General features: G+C 46.8%; 1 protein-coding gene across 5 annotated transcripts in view; it reads right to left on the reverse strand.

Moving 5' to 3' along the window:
* fam117bb (family with sequence similarity 117 member Bb) overlaps window positions 1-17,709 on the reverse strand; it is a 29,052-nt gene extending 11,343 nt beyond the window's left edge. Inside the window, exons 1-4 of one of the 5 annotated variants that reach the window (XM_020041388.3) lie at window positions 17,645-17,709; window positions 16,591-17,411; window positions 10,365-10,525; window positions 2,630-2,722 (exon numbers count right to left, since the gene is read on the reverse strand). In XM_020041388.3, the coding sequence (XP_019896947.2) occupies window positions 2,630-2,722; window positions 10,365-10,525; window positions 16,591-17,326 (990 nt within the window). In that variant the 5' untranslated portion in view covers window positions 17,327-17,411; window positions 17,645-17,709. Of the gene's footprint in view, window positions 1-2,629; window positions 2,723-10,364; window positions 10,526-16,590 lie in introns of all 5 variants that reach the window. The other 4 variants (XM_020041387.3, XM_020041385.3, XM_020041384.3 and 1 more) reach the window with 4 other exon arrangements.
* Between the last annotated feature and the right edge of the window lie 545 nt (window positions 17,710-18,254).

The raw sequence follows: 18,254 nt of genomic DNA on the forward strand, positions 1-18,254 counted from the left end.
GAATCAGTGGATGGATGGTACAGGGCTCTGGGGGTGAGTGACCAGCCCCCTGAATCAGTGGATGGATGGTGCAGGGCTCTGGGGGTGAGTGACCAGCCCCCTGAATCAGTGGATGGATGGTGCAGGGCTCTGGGGGTGAGTGACCAGCCCCCTGAATCAGTGGATGGATGGTGCAGGGCTCTGGGGGTGAGTGACCAGCCCCCTGAATCAGTGGATGGATGGTGCAGGGCTCTGGGGGTGAGTGACCAGCCCCCTGAATCAGTGGATGGATGGTACAGGCCCCTGGGGGTGAGTGACCAGCCCCCTGAATCAGTGGATGGATGGTGCAGGGCTCTGGGGGTGAGTGACTACAGTCTGTTATTAGAGAACCCACAGACACGTTCTCAGGGTCTCAGTATTTCTCTGTGATTTAACCCAACACTGCTCTCACTCCCACCCAAGTTGTATGGCACACCCGAGCCAACCAAAGCCATCTCATGGGAAGAGGAGATGGGCTGGGAGCAGCAGGAGGAGGATATGGACTGGGAGCAGGAGGAGATGGGCTGGGAGCAGCAGGAGGAGATGTGTAGGGAGCAGGAGGAGGATGATATGGACAGGGAGCAGGAGGAGATGGGCTGGGAGCAGCAGGAAGAGATGTGTAGGGAGCAGGAGGAGATGGACTGGGAGCTACAGGAGGAGATGTGTAGGGAGCAGGAGGAGGATGATATGGACAGGGAGCAGGAGGAGATGGACTGGGAGCTGCAGGAGGTGGTGGACTGCAGGAGGAGGTGGACATTGTGTTGATGTCCTGCTGTTCCAAACACTTCATCCATAAATCAGTTGTACCAGATGACATGGTAGCATCATCAGGCTCCCACAGCCACTCCCATCTTCTATTTATCATTTCCATGTTTAATAATAAACATGATAAAACTATTAGGATTATGATACTGTATGGTTAAGTCAATTTAAATAAACTGATTTCAAACTGACTTTAAAACTGGTTGACAAAAATAATGTGGAGATTTGTGGTTCTGATTTGAATTTCCTCTTTTCGGTTGGCCACGGTGGTTGCACAAAGCAGACACACAGAGGGTGATTTCTAAAAGTGTTTGTGGGATTCTTCTGTTTCCTGAATGATTCATTCTCTGCTGCTATAGACCGGATTACTGGGTCTCACATCAGCCATCTCTGGAGAAATGACACTCCGTGAGAAAAGAGATTGTCGATGTGATTTATCAGTCTGTCAAACAGGATATTTTTTACTAGGATATATGAAGGATGATTTCATTTTTCAGTAACAGCCTGGGAGCAATTAGGGTCTACTGGCTTGCACACAGACAGAAGAGATGGATAAGGGAGTGGGGTTAGGGTGTTTGAAGAGCGGAATTAGGTTGGGGAAAGGCGTGAAGTTAGGGCAGAAAAGAGGGTGGGGTTAGAGCAGGTAAGGGGGTGGGGTTAGATCATCTAAAGGGATGGGGTCGAGGAAGGAGGGTTTGATGTGAGTTGACGCCAGGATGCTCATAGTTCATAGAAGCCCCAGAATATTATAATAATGACATGAGGTCTGGAACGAAGAAAACCCCATACATCCCCTCTTCTACCCCCCACAGGGCTGCCCAAACTTCACAATTGCTTCCAGGGGGGTGAGAGGAGGCCCGGCCAGGCCCATCTGAGGGATGCCCTCCCCCTCCCCCTCGACATCACCTCCAGGCTGAATGGAACAAAGGAGAGTTGCAGGAAAGGAATAAAGTCCAAAAAGGGTTGTGTATGACCTCTTCACACTGGTCAGACACACACACACACACACACACCAACCAGCCATAGGATTATGACCACCAGCCTAATGTTGTGTATGTCCCCCTTATGCCACCAAAACAGCCCTGACATGTTGAGGCATGGACTCCACTAGACCTCTGAAGTTGTGCTGTGGTATCTGGCACCAAGACGTTAGCATCAGATCCTTAAAGTCATGTAAGTTGCGAGGTGGGGCCTCCATGGATTGGACCAGTTTCTCCAGCACACCCCACAGATGCTCGATAATATTCACTTTATCTGTCATAATATTACGGCTGATCGGGGTGCGCGCGCACACACCCACAATCACCCACAATCACCCACAATCACCCACAATCACCCACAATCACCCACCCACACCCACCCACACACAACCACACACAACCACACACAACCACACACACCCACACACACCCACACACACCCACAAACACCCACACCCACAAACACACCCACAAACACACACCCACACACCCACACACCCACAAACACCCACACACAAACACACACAAACACACACAAACACACCCACACACACCCACAAACACACACAAACACCCACAAACACCCACACACAAAACACCCCCACACACACCCACACACACCCACACACACCCACACACACCCACACACACCCACCCACAAACACCCACCCACAAACACACCCACAAACCCACAAACACCCACAAACACCCACAAACACCCACAAACACCCACAAACACCCACAAACACCCACAATCACCCACAATCACCCACAATCACCCACACACAAACACAAACACCCACACACAAACACAAACACACCCACACACAAACACACACACACAAACACACCTACACACAAACACACACCTCTTTAAGCTGGTCAGTGCTCCCCCAAGATGCAGAGCGCTGGTGAGGGCCCCTGGTGTTCTCCACACCCTCCTCTGCCCAGGTCCCAGGGGTCTGGAGAGAGAAGCAGTAGTTACTGAGGACTCATCACATCTGATCCATGTTCCCAATCACTAAACCACACTGAACACTCTGAAACCCTGGTTACTGAGGACTCATCACATCTGATGCATGTTCCCAATCACTAAACCACACTGAACACTCTGAAACCCTGGTTTACAATGGCCGGATGTGAATATTAATTCCACTGGATGGAGTGGCATTCTTCCCAACGGGAAGGTCAAAGGTCACTGACCCAAAAGGCTGAGCTACACACTGGACTCCCCTCCAAAATGCAAATCCAGAGGAGATCTGGCCGTCACTCCTCTGAAGACCACCTCTGAGGTTCTGACGTTACTCTTCCACCTTCAGCATTTATGCGCTTTTGTAAACTAGCGGTGCATTTTAGTCAAATGCTGGTCTTACCGAATTTAGAAGTTCAGACCCCCCAAGAAGACCTCAAAGGGTCTCAAACTCTGCAGCAAAACAAGTGATATTTTGTGTACAGTGACAAGGCAGTGGATACTATCGCCTAGTCTCTCTAACAGCTAAACCCAGGACAGTGGACAGTATAAACAAGCCTTCTAACAGTTGAATCCAGGGTAGTGGACATAATGAACAAGCCTTCTAACAGTTGAATCCAGGGTAGTGGTCATTATGAACAAGCCTTCTAACAGTTGAATCCAGGACAGTGGACATAATGAACAAGCCTTCTAATAGTTGAATCCAGGGTAGTGGTCATCTCTAAAAAAGACACCCTTCCTCTAAATACTGAAAATGGAGAAGCAAATGTATTATTACTACTCCCTCCTAAAGTAACATGCATAAAAAACGGCCTCCTTGTTAGTTCTTATCCTGATAAGAGAAAAACAAGCCTCCACACAATCCAACCAATACAGTTAAGATGGAGGAATGTCACCTTGGTAACCCCCAAAAGCAGAAGTTGATTAATTTTTCTATGAAAACCAGGTGAATGCGGTTGCTGGCACCGACAATGGTGACATGTAAACTGTGGTCATGTGACTTATGCTCACGAGTGATGAGTAATGTAACTGTGGTCATGATTTTGCAACAAAGCTGCACTAAAGAACAGAAGGATCTTTAATTTTAGGTGTTTGAAAGAATAGGTCAAAGACAAAACATCCTCTATTTGATATGCCAACTCATCACTTTACAGATTTACTCGGTCAGACCCAGGATTTGAACTTGTCTTCCTCATATTATACTCTGGTGACATTCAGCAGAAAAAGTGTTGGTTTTCCAAACAGTTTTGAAAATATTCTTTCACCCATAAAAACCTTAATAATGGGGCCCAACCAAACCAAACCAAGCCTCCCTTCGTCAATTGGAACATCCTTGCTCCGCCTTCTGCATTTCACAGTCTGGCTGCACACAGAATCCTGCTAACACACACACAAACAAACATAGTTTCACACCACAGCCCATTCGGTTCTAACAAGCAGTCTATGTTAACATGCCCTTACTGGTTTGTTTCATCAGCCTGAATGCAATAACAAACAACCGGGACTATTCACCAGGACAGGAAGGACAAACCAACATGATGCAACACCAAGTAGGCCAAATCTATGTCCCAAACTGCACACTTTTCCTTACACAACTTCTGAATTGGGCCCATATGACTCCAGTCCAAAGTAGTGGACTAACGAGGGAGCAGGAGACCAGTTGCTAGGACACGCCTGAAGTCTGGAACCAATAGGAAATGACTGGGTAAATGTTCAGGCCCTCTCAACAGTAATTAGTTAAACATGACACCCTGTTCATCAGTCCTGCTCTTAAAGGATCAGGGACCAGCAGGACGAAGTCCAGGAAACCCAACTATTGTGTAGCTGTAGAGTCTCACCCTGCAGTGAGGAGAGGTGGAAGTCAGGGCTTGTCACCTGGGCTGTAGGAGTGGCTGAAGACTGGAAACTGAATTAAGAAACAGAGACAACACAGGGACATGGACCCACTCTGGCCCAAAAGCTTGTGGCTGGTTACCGGGACACAGATTAGACCAGCAGAGAGAAAAACATTCAGCAAGCCCCCCAACCCCCTTCCCACACAGAAGAAAAGTAGAAACAGTCTGGAGTGGACAAATCCAACCATTTCCTTTTACATTGAAGAGGCTTAAGCATAATAAACATGGAATTAACTGGTCATTTTTTCCAGGCATTTCATCCATCTTATGTACATGCATCCATGTGCAGAGAATCATGGGAGAACATTCTCCTCCTAATCCAGTAGCATACAGTTTGTGGCACAATAAAAGTCAGTTATAATATTGTCCGAAGTTGCACTTCCAACCAAGTTACTGCGTTTTCCAACCATTTAGGCAACATCCTATATCCATTTAATCTCTTTAAAAAAGGACCTCTGGATGGGTCAGTGGACATTAAAGCTGTAGCAGGACGTTTGTACCTTGGTCACATCATACCAGGGCGGCACTGGGGTTTTCATAGGTTGTTGCAAATTGGCTCCGCCCTGTTTGGGTCGAGATGTCTCCCAGGCCTGCTGGGGAGTTTTTCAGATGAGGCAAGGCCGTTGTGAGACAAATCGGGTAACATTTTGGATCACAATCTTTACGTTCTTTCACAATCATTCTCTCCAGTATGCTCCTTCCTTCTCTACTGAAACTTTTTACTCCAATTGGTGCGAGGCAAAGCCACACACCCCAACCTGTTACTATCACTCACTTGTCATGTCAAACCTGGACAGAATATGGCTTGTTAATACCACTTACAAATTACAGCATTTTTTTTTTTACAAAGATTTCCAGAAATTCACCCCTGCAGTTACAAGGCCTCAGTCCTGTTTAACACCTGTCTCCCCTTCTCCTGCAATGCTGCAGTCATTGAGCCCATCAGTCTACATCAGTCTACATCAGTCTACATCAGTCTACATCAGTCTACATTAATTGCCTTGAAAAAAATTCATTTAAATATTGTGAATACATTTTGATTCCCAATAGCAACTAGAAACCCTCACTAAAACACAGGTGAAACAGTCATGAGCAGTGACCAGACCACCATCAATCTGGTCATGTCATTATGTAAATTCACCAGTCATGAGCAGTGACCAGACCACCGTCAATCTGGTCATGTCATTATGTAAATTCACCAGTCATGAGCAGTGACCAGACCACCATCAATCTGGTCATGTCATTATGTAAATTCACCAGTCATGAGCAGTGACCAGACCACCGTCAATCTGGTCATGTCATTATGTAAATGTACCCCTCCCCTACATTTTAAAACTAGGTACATTTTGTTGAATCTTGCTTTCATGCACAATAACACTGGACTGTCACTAATTTCAAATACTTTTTCATAATATTTTTATATTAACTCCATATCGAAATACTAAATGATCTATGCAGAATTCATCTTAAAATGATTGAATATCAATGACAACATCTATTTTTAAAATTAAATAAAGCAAATCATGTACAAAAAAATCTAATTGTATTTTAATTGTGCTTATTAGAATTTCTGTTAACGATATGAAAAACGTTCTAGTGGGCCCCTCCTATTGACTGCCAGGGGTGCCAGTCACCCATCCAGCAATTGGAGCTTCGCCACTGGTTCGGACGGGGCTAGTTCACCTGGTTCGGACGGGGCTAGTTCACCTGGTTCGGACGGGGCTAGTTCACCTGGTTCGGACGGGGCTAGTTCACCTGGTTCGGACGGGGCTAGTTCACCTGGTTCGGACGGGGCTAGTTCACCTGGTTCGGACAGGGCTAGTTCACCTGGTTCGGACAGGGCTAGTTCACCTGGTTCAGACAAGGTTAGTTAATCTGAAATTGAGGCCATATCTGAGCTCAGTTGACTTCAGTCCAGTCCTTCACACAAACCTCAAACCTTTCACAATGGCCCCACCACCCTGAACAAGGCTTACCACACAACAAACCCCACTACAGACCCATAACCACCCCTAACGGGGTCCAATAACCACCCCTAACGGGGTCCAACTCCGCAATAACCACCCCTAACGGGGTCCAACTCCGCAATAACCACCCCTAACGGGGTCCAACTCCGCAATAACCACCCCTAACGGGGTCCAACTCCGCAATAACCACCCCTAACGGGGTCCAACTCCGCAATAACCACCCCTAACGGTCTATTTTAATATGAATTCACTAACTGTAAGCTTCCCTGGACAGGAGCTAAATGGCTAAGAAGTAAATGGAGGCAACAGTCAGTACCTCAGGGAGAGCCATGCTACAAGCAGGCAAGGTTGGAGCTGAAGTTACAGCCACTCATGTCCCAAGCTCCATCTCTGATACTTTCCCAGTGTATAACGCCACAGAATCCGGTCTCCTCCCTGGACAGGAATGAGCCACAGGGCCAGCTGATACTCGGGGACTGACCAGTGATAAATCATCAACTGTGAGTTGTTTGGCCCACTGGACTGCTCGGTGTCCCCTTCAGGGCAGGCTGTTTCAGGGGCCGGCTTGGTGGAGCAGAGCTGCGTCCAGGGCTTCATGACTGGAAGTGTTGTGTGCCCGAGGGGCCCAGGAAGGACTGGTGGCAGAACTGGGTTCACAGAACAAATGATATCCCAAATAACTGTAAACACTTGGCAGCAGCAGGATTGAGCTTATCTAACTTGACGAGTCGGATACCTCAGTCCCATGTTCATAAACCACGCCCACCAGTAAACCACGTCCGTAAACCACGCCCACCAAGCTGAAACAAACGCAGAAAGTGTCTGGAAGATTTCTGAGTAGTGTTTGAACCCTGCTAGGTCTGGTCCTGACTGGGTCACTGCCAGAGATCACTTCCTCCTTCTCAGGAGTTTAAGATTTCCAGCTGAGCAGTTGAACCAGAGAGGACAGACACAGCTCTGTTCTACAGCTTTGGGGGGGGGGGTGAGAGGAGGGTGAGGAGAGAGACAGGGAGGAGGGGACATCTGGCCACTGGGACGGCTGCAGGGGATAGGACACGTGCAGCTCTGAGCCTCCACCAGGCCGTCCAGTGGACCGTCTCCATGTCTAACAGCCACTTCACTGCTTGTTCAGTAACCCGTTAGAACAGAGAGGACTTTAGCTTCAAACGCCCAGGTATGAAAAGGCAATGCAAGCGCTGGACACACTGACCAACACACTTGAACAAGGTTTCCGGGGTCTTAGCACTCCTGCAGGATGTATTAGATGGATTTATTGGCTGGCTCGCAGAAGGCCATGCTAGGTCCCAGAAGGCCATGCTAGGTCCCAGAAGGCCATGCTAGGTCCCAGAAGGCCATGCTAGGTCCCAGAAGGCCATGCTAGGTCCCAGAAGGCCAAATACTCTATGGTCTAAAGCAGTGTACTATATATGGAATAGGGTGCTAGGGCTCTGGTCTAAGGTAGTGTACTATATAAGGAATATGGTGCTAGGGCTCAGGTCTAAGGTAGTGTACTATATATGGAATAGGGTGCTAGGGCTCTGGTCTAAGGTAGTGTACTATATAAGGAATATGGTGCTAGGGCTCAGGTCTAAGGTAGTGTACTATATATGGAATAGGGTGCTAGGGCTCTGGTCTAAGGTAGTGTACTATATAAGGAATATGGTGCTAGGGTTCAGGTCTAAGGTAGTGTACTATATATGGAAGAGGTGCTAGGGCTCTGGTCTAAGGTAGTGTACTATATAAGGAATATGGTGCTAGGGTTCAGGTCTAAGGTAGTGTACTATATAGGAAATAGGGTGCTAGGGCTCTGATACTGTGTCCTGATGTTATTGTTTGGTCACTAGGTGTGTGCTATGGCTCCATGGTAACCGAGATCACTCCAGGATCTGGTCATTTTGGCAAGGTGTTACCGAGGGAGACGGAACTCTGTAAATGTCATCCAAATTCCACATTCTGTTCCTCTGAGGTCCAGCCTGGGCTCTCATTGTGTCAAAGAGAGGCTGGCTGGATGCTTTGTTTGTGAGAGTGTGTGTGTGTGTGTGTGTGTGTGTGTGTGAAGCATTATGGCTCAGTTTGGGTGGAGACACTTTAGGCATCTACACAGGAAATGTAACATGGAAGAAAAAAGACAACAGCCGGCCAGCCAGTCAGCCAGCCAGCCAGTCAGCCAGCCAGCCAGTCAGCCAGCCAGCCAGCAGGCCCTTGAGACCTCTAATGCTACCCTTCAGCCAAAACCAGAGTTTAAATACTACCACCATCAAAGACCTGGGTATGAATCCGATCACCATCTAACATACTATATTATACTAAAAAACTATGGGTCTGAACTACTTCAGCTTTAGAAAGGGGCCAGGACATGAGCCGGACAGATGGCAGACAAGCCTCTCCTGGGTTAAGAAGAGAGGGAATGAGGTGGAAACAGGGCAGAGAAAAGAAAGCAGGAAGGAATGCAGCTTTGCTAGTGGGCAGTCTGGCAAACGACAGACTTCTCCAGCAATATGAGCCAGTTTCCTCTCAGCACCAGTGTCACACACACACACACACACACTTTCCCCATCTGAATCTGTTTTCCATGAGAGCATCCCAAATAGCACCCCATTCTTTGCAGAGCGCACTTTTCACCAGAGCCCATGGGGTTTAGCGTGTCAATCTGGAGTACTGCTTTCTCTCATCTGTTCCCTGTCTCATCTATTCCCACACATTATCACTTGAAATACCCACACACAAAAAACGTGTAAACATTTAAATAAGGCCAATTTTTTTTTGCCATTACAAGCATGTTTATACAATTACACCAATGACTGTGTTATGGTGCAATAACATGAGAGAAAACATCATTCATGTCTCCAGAGGAAAGACATGCTGGCTCTAACTACCATGTGTTGTATTGTCCCAAACGCCCCCCATTCCCCATATCACACCGCAATTATTCCCCATATCACACCGCAATTATTCCCCATATCACACCGCAGTTATTCCCCATATCACACCACAGTTATTCCCCATTTCACACCACAGTTATTCCCCATTTCACACCCCAGTTATTCCCCATTTCACACCCCAGTTATTCCCCATATCACACCCCAGTTATTCCCCATATCACACCCCAGTTATTCCCCATATCACACCCCAGTTATTCCCCATATCACTCCCCAGGGCCCATGACTACCAGCCTTCAGAAACAGATGAACAGAAGCAGGTTGTGTTTCTTAAACAGCCAGACATGCATGAGCACGTCAACTTTTCATGACTTCCACTGTAAGAGGCCTGAAAGAACACCAAGGTCCAGACATGTTCACTTCTGGTGCTCATAGCGAGATGTGTTGTGTGGGTGTAAGGCAGGACAGAACAGGCAAGCTGAGGGCAGTGTTGGGATTTATATTTTTGGAAGAGGGCAGGACAGAATTATTCCTGAAATATTATGCAAATTGTCCTAAATTTCTTTGTCTGTGAATAACTTTTTGCCAACTCTCCGATGCAGCATACATCCCAGAACAAATTAACCTGGGGATATGTAACCAGGGCCTACCCGGGAGGATCTGTAACCAGGGCCTACCCGGGAGGATCTGTAACCAGGGCCTACCCGGGTGGATCTGTAACCAGGGCCTACCCGGGTGGATCTGTAACCAGGGCCTACCCGGGTGGATCTGTAACCAGGGCCTACCCGGGTGGATCTGTAACCAGGGCCTACCCGGGTGGATCTGTAACCAGGGCCTACCCGGGAGGATCTGTAACCAGGGCCTACCCGGGAGGATCTGTAACTAGGGCCTACCTGGGTAGATTTGTCCCTCATGCAGGGTTGAAATGGGCCGTGCTGGCATTCCCGTGGCCAGTGGCCGGCTAAGTATGGAGCAGTCAGGAGAAGGTCCAAAGAGGAGGCACGGCGGATCCCGGAGGAGGTAAGGCCGGTTGTGGGAGGTGGTCTAGGTTTTTCTGAGGGAGGGAGGGAGAGAAAATAAACAGAATGATATAGATATACAGATAGGAACTGGAGAGGAGCTGTAGGGGACAAACACAGTGAGGAGGACGGCATGTTGAGTCTTATTAATGTGATGCCTGTTGTGGCTGTCTCAGGTCACTGTGGTATAGACAAGTCCAGAACTCACACATGATTGGCTGTGGTATAGACAAGTCCAGAACTCACACATGATTGGCTGTGGTATAGACAAGTCCAGAACTCACACATGATTGGCTGTGGTATAGACAAGCCCAGAACTCACACATGATTGGCTATGGTATAGACAAGCCCAGCACTCACACATGATTAGCTATGGTATAGACAAGCCCAGAACTCATACATGATTGGTTGTGGTGTGGACCAGGAAATGCTGCTAGATCAGAGGCAGCATGGCCGCGACCCAACAACCTCCCTGTCAGACTCTCAGGAGGAATTCTCTTTTCTGGTACTCCTCCTCAATGTCCCTTTAAACGGACATGTTCTTTAGTCCCACAGACTCCAAAAACCCAGTGGTCTGTTTGATCCAAGAGGTTCACTTCCCACAGAAAGAACTGAAGCAGGTTTTGCCAGTTAGGTTAGACGATATGCGATAATTAGGTGACAGGTGGGTCTTGTGTAGTTGTTTTTATTGTCTCCTGGCCATTCTAGAACTCTCAGGGGAGCCAATCAGTGTGGGATAATGTGTGTTTGTCTTCCTCGCTCACAAGGAAACATGATGCTTAACTCCACGTGGAGAAACACTGCTCTTCAACAGCAATGACGCTTCCCAAATGACCCCATATTCCTGAGGTAGAGCACTGCTAGGGAGATATAGTTACTGTCCAAGGAATGAAATATCAGTCATTCTGGAATAAACTAGTTAGATATACCACATACTGATTGAAAACAGAAAAAAGTAGACAAAGCAGTTACTCTTTTGGCCTCTTCAGAGAGTTTTTAGGCAAAGGGAGTTTTTGAGGAAGTGACACAGTACAATCATTACATAATCAGGGCCCAGTGACAACAACGAAAGTCACAGAAAGATTAAGACAGACAGACAAACAGGCCTGTGGATTCCTTTCAAAGCAGTCTTTGGGGTTTACTGGATAGTAGCCTAGTGGCAGAGTGTTTAGTCAGTGGACAGATGCCTAGTAGCAGAGTGTTTAGTCAGTGGACAGATGCCTAGTAGCAGAATGTTTAGTCAGTGGATAGTAGCCTAGTGGCAGAGTGTTTAGTCAGTGGACAGATGCCTAGTAGCAGAGTGTTTAGTCAGTGGATAGATGCCTAGTAGCAGAGTGTTTAGTCAGTGGACAGATGCCTAGTAGCAGAGTGTTTAGTCAGTGGACAGATGCCTAGTAGCAGAGTGTTTAGTCAGTGGACAGATGCCTAGTAGCAGAATGTTTAGTCAGTGGATAGTAGCCTAGTGGCAGAGTGTTTAGTCAGTGGACAGATGCCTAGTAGCAGAGTGTTTAGTCAGTGGACAGATGCCTAGTAGCAGAGTGTTTAGTCAGTGGACAGATGCCTAGTAGCAGAGTGTTTAGTCAGTGGACAGATGCCTAGTAGCAGAGTGTTTAGTCAGTGGATAGATGCCTAGTAGCAGAGTGTTTAGTCAGTGGACAGATGCCTAGTAGCAGAGTGTTTAGTCAGTGGACAGATGCCTAGTAGCAGAGTGTTTAGTCAGTGGATAGAAGCCTTTCCAACAGAAATATCTTTTCATTTTATGACTGGAGTAGGTCTTCGAATAACCCAAAATGGAAAGAGAATTCCAGTAACATGGTAAAGTTCAGCTTTCAAACCAGTGGTGAATAGGAAAGCTGTCTCTCACTCTGAGCTGACACCCCAGGAAAACAGACCTAATGGGACACCCTCATGACTCGTCACTACTGACAGTTTTACCACAGTTTCCAAAGGCTTGAGATTATTAAAATAATCCCCCCACAATTAATCATGAAATATAAACCCAGAACAGTACAGCTCTCTTCAGTTTTAACTTCTGAACCAGTTAGTGATTCAGAGTCCTTACTGAGTCTGTCTTGTGACCCAGCTCGCCTTAGACGGATTTGTCAATCATAAAACAAGTCCATACAGAGTTGAGGCTGTACCAGTCTGAGACTGTTCTACTCCCCAGATCAAATGAAATGTTCAAATTATGACTGACAGGAAACTATCACTAGCAGTTTCAGCATCAGAGAAAGATGACTGATATTTAGGCCAATCAAAAGTGACTGTTGAGATTTGTTTTTAAATTACATATGACAAAGTGAACTAGTCATTTGCTCAGCTTAGTTGGACATCTCAAATGCTGAGCAGGAAAAAAGGGTTTCAGTGGGTGAGTACGTTAACTGGCACAAAACAAAGCTTTTTGGAATAATTTAGCACATTCCTGCCCAAACCTAGAACAGCACCAGTTGATCTCTGACATTTCTCTCAGAATCAGACTGGACTGTAAAGAACCTGACTCTTGTAAAAGGATAAATGACAGATACAGCAGTTACGGACAAGATTAAAATCCTAACCCTAGCCCTGGTTCTAAGGGCTTGTAGGCAAACTCCCATGTGCACAACCATCGAATACCAGAGAGAGAGCAGACGAATGCCATCTGGGTCTGTCAGACTGACAGGCAAGGTCTACAGACCAGTTAGACCTCAGTCATATCTATCTGGCTTGCAGACCACCAGGAGGACTTTGCTGCTCACTATGACAACCTTGTTTGTGTTTCAGTTAAACTAGGCCAGAAGGCTGAAGCGGGGGGCTCTGGGTCACCCACTGTGGCAGACCAAGACCAAACTCAATGTTTGTCTTTCCTGTTTCTGTGCGCCTCCAGTGAACTTTCCAGGCCCCAAACCACCTCCTTCTCTCCTCCTCCTCCTCCTCACCCCTCGGAGCTTCCTCCCTAGCCGTAAAAAGCAGGTTTGTGTATCTTCTTACTGAACTACATTTTTGTGAACATCCAATTATGAACAACAAACAGGATGAGCGTTGGCTCACATTACTTCAATCTACTCAGTCATTGGATGATACTGACTGCAATCCGTGACATTTTAAAGGTCCATGATCGTTTATCGGCAACCTCGACCCGGCTGAAAAGACCCACTGTGCTGCCTGGAAGACCAACGGAGGTCCTGTTGAAACAGACAGGAGAGTATCCCCCTTCGTGGACAACCTGCTGCACCGGGAACCTCTGACTGGGATTGGTGGATTCGTCTCAGAAAGGGCGAGTTCATTTTCAGTCAAGATGGGCAGATCATGTTCTTGGAACGCACCGCTCAATATTTGATTCCCTTCAACCCTTTAGATTCATTTTGAGACACATTTCGAAAAACTTGTGAGTGAATAGAGAAGTAAAGAAACACACTGCTGATACTCCCACAGTCCCACCCCAATGGAACAGGTAGTTTGGCTGTGGTAAGCAACCAAATAGTCCAAAAATACAGAACCTGTTTTACTGGAAAGAAGCCTACTGTTTATCTATCAAATACAATTAACAGATAAAGCAGCATGTTGGTGGTACCTGCAGGAATAGACTTGTGATTTACAGTATCTCACAAAAGTGAGTACACCCCTCACATTTTTGCAAATATTTGATTCTATCTTTTCATGTGACAACACTGAAGAAATTACACTTCGCTACAATGTGAAGTAGTGAGTGTACAGCTTGTTTAACAGTGTAAATTTGCTGTCCCCTCAAAATAACAACACACAGCCATTAATGTCTAAACCGCTTGCAACAAAAGTGAGTACACCCCTAAGTGAAAATGTCCAAATTGAGCCCAAATGTCAAAATTTTGTGTGGCCACCATCATTTTCCAGCACTGCCTAAACCCTCTTGGACATGGAGTTCACCAGAGCATCACAAGTTGCCACTGGAGTCCTCTTCCACACCTCCATGATGACATCATGGAGCTGGTGGATATTAGAGACCTTGCGCTCCTCCACCTTCTGTTTGAGGATGCCCCACAGATGCTCAATAGGGTTTAGGTCTGGAGACATTCTTGGCCAGTCCATCACCTTTACCCTCAGCTTCTTTAACAAGGCAGTGGTTATCTTGGAGGTGTGTTTGGGGTCATTATCATGTTGGAATACTGCCCTGCGGCCCAGTCTCTGAAGGGAGGGGATCATGCTCTGCTTCAGTATGTCACAGTACATGTTGGCATTCATGGTTCCCTCAATGAACTGTAGCTCCCCAGAGCCGGCAGAACTCATGCAGCCCCAGACCATGACACTCCCACCACCATGCTTGACTGTAGGCAAGACACACTTGTCTTTATACTCCTCACCTGGTTGTCGCCACACACGCTTGACACCATCTGAACCAAATAAGTTTATCTTAGTCTCATCAGACCACAGGATATGGTTCCAGTAATCCATGTCCTTAGTCTGGTTGTCTTCAGCAAACTGTTTGTGGGTTTTCTTGTGCATTATCTTTAGAAGAGGCTTCCTTCTGGGACGACAGCCATGCAGACCAATTTGATGCAGTGTGCGGCGTATGGTCTGAGCACTGACAGGCTGACCCCCCACCCCTTCAACCTCTGCAGCAATGCTGGCAGCACTCATACATCTATTTCCCAAAGACAACCTCTGGATATGACGCTGAGCATGTGCACTCAACTTCTTTGGTCGACCAATGGCGAGGCCTGTTCTGAGTGGAACCTGTCCTGTTAAACCGTTGTATGGTCTTGGCCACCGTGCTGCAGCTCAGTTTCAGGGTCTTGGCAATCTTCTTATAGCCTAGGCCTTCTTTATGTAGAGCAACAATTATTGTTATCAGATCCTCAGAGAGTTCTTTGCCATGAGGTGCCATGTTGAACTTCCAGTGACCAGTATGAGGGAGTGTGAGAGCGATAACACCAAATTTAACACACCTGCTCCCCATTTACACCTGAGACCTTGTAACACTAATGAGTCACATGACACCAGGGAGGTTAAATGGCTAATTGGGCCCAATTTGGACATTTTCACCGACATGTACTGTGACATACTGAAGCTGAGCATGATCCCCTCCCCTCGGAGACTGGGCCGCACGGCTGTATTCCAACATGATAATGACCCCAAACACACCTCCAAGACGACCACTGCCTTGCTAAAGAAGCTGAGGGTAAAGGTGATGGACTGGTAAAGCATGTCTCCAGACCTAAACCCTATTGAGCATCTGTGGGGCATCCTCAAACGGAAGGTGGAGGAGCGCAAGGTCTCTAACATCCACCAGCTCTGTGATGTCGTCATGGAGGAGTGGAAGAGGAATCCAGTGGCAACCTGTGAATCTCTGGTGAACTCCATGTCCAAGAGGGTTAAGGCAGTGCTGGAAAAAATGATGGTGGCCACACAAAATATTGACATTTGGGCCCAATTTGGACATTTTCACTTAGGAGTGTACTCACTTTTGTTGCAAGCGGTTTAGACATTAATGGCTGTGTGTTGATTTATTTTAAGGGGACAGCAAATTAAAGAAAATATTATACAAGCTGTATATTCACTACTTTACATTGTAGCAAAGTGACATTTCTTCAGTGTTGTCACATGAAAAGATAGAATCAAATATTTGCAAAAATGTGAGGGGTGTACTCACTTTTGTGAGATCCTGTATAACTGATTAGAAGTAGGGTTTACCACATGGCCATAATATAATGATCAGATATGGTTCCCATTTTGTATTTGACTTATGTTCTAGAATAATAAAAATTCCAAAGGGGTTTTATCATTAGTGCAGGATTGGCCAGAAATACATTTTAACAAAAAAAGCCTTTCTAGATTCTGATGGTTTTACTCTCTGCCAAACTAGGTCATATTGACAGTTAAGTCCAGATTTGTTTTACTCCATTTTTTTTACTAGCATTATTCAGCACTCAATCGGAAAAAAGATAAACAGTATCTGGATCCATACTGATATATTGGTACCCACAAAAGATGGCCCTCAAAATCAATCATTATAAAGGCTTCCTAAAATAACATTTGACATGTAATCAAATGCATTATAACTGCATCCTAGAGCACTGCATTTCTATGTCATTATTTTCGGACCTAGTGTAACCTGGTGAACGTTTGAAAGCCTGAAGCTCTTTACCTCCATCCGACCAGCCTGGGCTGATTCTCTCCGGGGAAAGTCTTTCCTGTTCCAGTCCGGGGGACCAGCGCTGTGGCGCGGCCAGGGACACCGCTTTGGCACGCGGAACGCCGATAGACGAGGAAGTGAAGGAAGATGGAGAAGATGCCGAGGGACGCAACAGCAGGGAGGAGGTGGTCAAGTTCGGGTAGTCCGACAGCCAGGGCGGATGCTGGATTGGGGAGCAGCAGGGGGACAAAGGCGATATACCTAGACTGCCGCTGCTCGAGACGTTGGTGAAACCGTAACTGTGGATGTTGATGTGAGGTGCAGGTGAGACCGAGGGCGGTGACGCTGCAACAGATAGAGGCGATTGTGTTACAGCGGCTCGGACTGTGCCGGAGCTTGGATTGGTGCCGGCGGCAGACGTGGTGTTAGCGGGACTGGTCCTGGAGGATGGGGATCCTGTACCGGCCAATCCCACCGCCGGACAGGCGTGTGATGGAGAGGACAGAGAGATGTCCGCTGGCGAAGCGCCCGGGACAGTTGACGAATTGACCACACCATGAGTGGGGCTCCGACTCGCTGACGTCGTACGCGTTCCGGGTGCTTCGCCTGTGCTGTATCCGCTACTGTGGAATTTACCGTTACCGGTGTGCGTGGGGCTACTCCCTCCGCTAGCGGTACCCTGCACCGACCTGGTCAGTAGGGGGGGCTGTGTTTGCGGCTTCAGCTGGAACGGGACGGTAGCTTTCATCGGCAGGAGGCGACTGATCAAACCTGGATTTCCTACCGAAGTTCCCGAGCCTCCGGTTGTAGTACCGACTCCGGCAACTGCTGTGCTACTTGACATAGACAAACAGGTCGAGGTCGGCGACCCGTTTTTTCTCACTCTTTGAGACATTATTAGATCACAATAAAAATAAAAAACACTCAGTAAAGACGAACGAATAAACAGATGTTACAAGGTCAACATGTGGATTAGTGTAAAAAAAAAAAAAAGCTTAGGCTAAATCTTAAAAGCAATTGTCTTTATGTCGAGAAAGTATATCTACTTTGGCAGTTCCTTACCTACCTCTCAAATACACCATAAAAAACAGACCGACTCACCACCTCCGTGGCTCAAGTCTACTGAAACAACTTTATAGCCACCAAGCTACGAGCTCCAACTAGCCACGGGCTCATTTTCCTGTCATTGGTTAACTCAATCACTCTAATAACTTCTCATTGGCTGATCGTTTTGTTGTCCCGCCTTAGAACTCACGGAACCCGAAAATGTTTTATTTCCTATAGATAATATAGTACGTTTTACAATTGTATTGCCACGGTATCATGAATCAAATGAGACCATTACGTACAATGTGTTTTCAATGTTACAACGACGTAAGGGACTGCTTATCAATTACAAATTCTGGTTACATTATAAAATAATACGCAGTGAGACAAACAGACGGTTCAGGATTTCAGCATGTGTTTTGAAGAAGAAAGTTCTGTTTCTGAAAAAATGACATGGGGACAAAATGGTTCGCTTATAGTTGTATCACAACACATGAAGACAACTAACATCTATGAGACACTCATGGGGAAGGGGGGGGGGGGGGGTCCAATGATTTCTTTTTGGCTGTAGGCTAGTTGTTGCTGTCTTATTGTATCTTGTCTGAAAGGCAGCCATGGCCTAGTACTTC

The sequence above is a fragment of the Esox lucius genome, chromosome 20 (genome assembly GCF_011004845.1).
Source record: "Esox lucius isolate fEsoLuc1 chromosome 20, fEsoLuc1.pri, whole genome shotgun sequence".
Taxonomy (NCBI): Eukaryota; Metazoa; Chordata; class Actinopteri; order Esociformes; family Esocidae; genus Esox; species Esox lucius.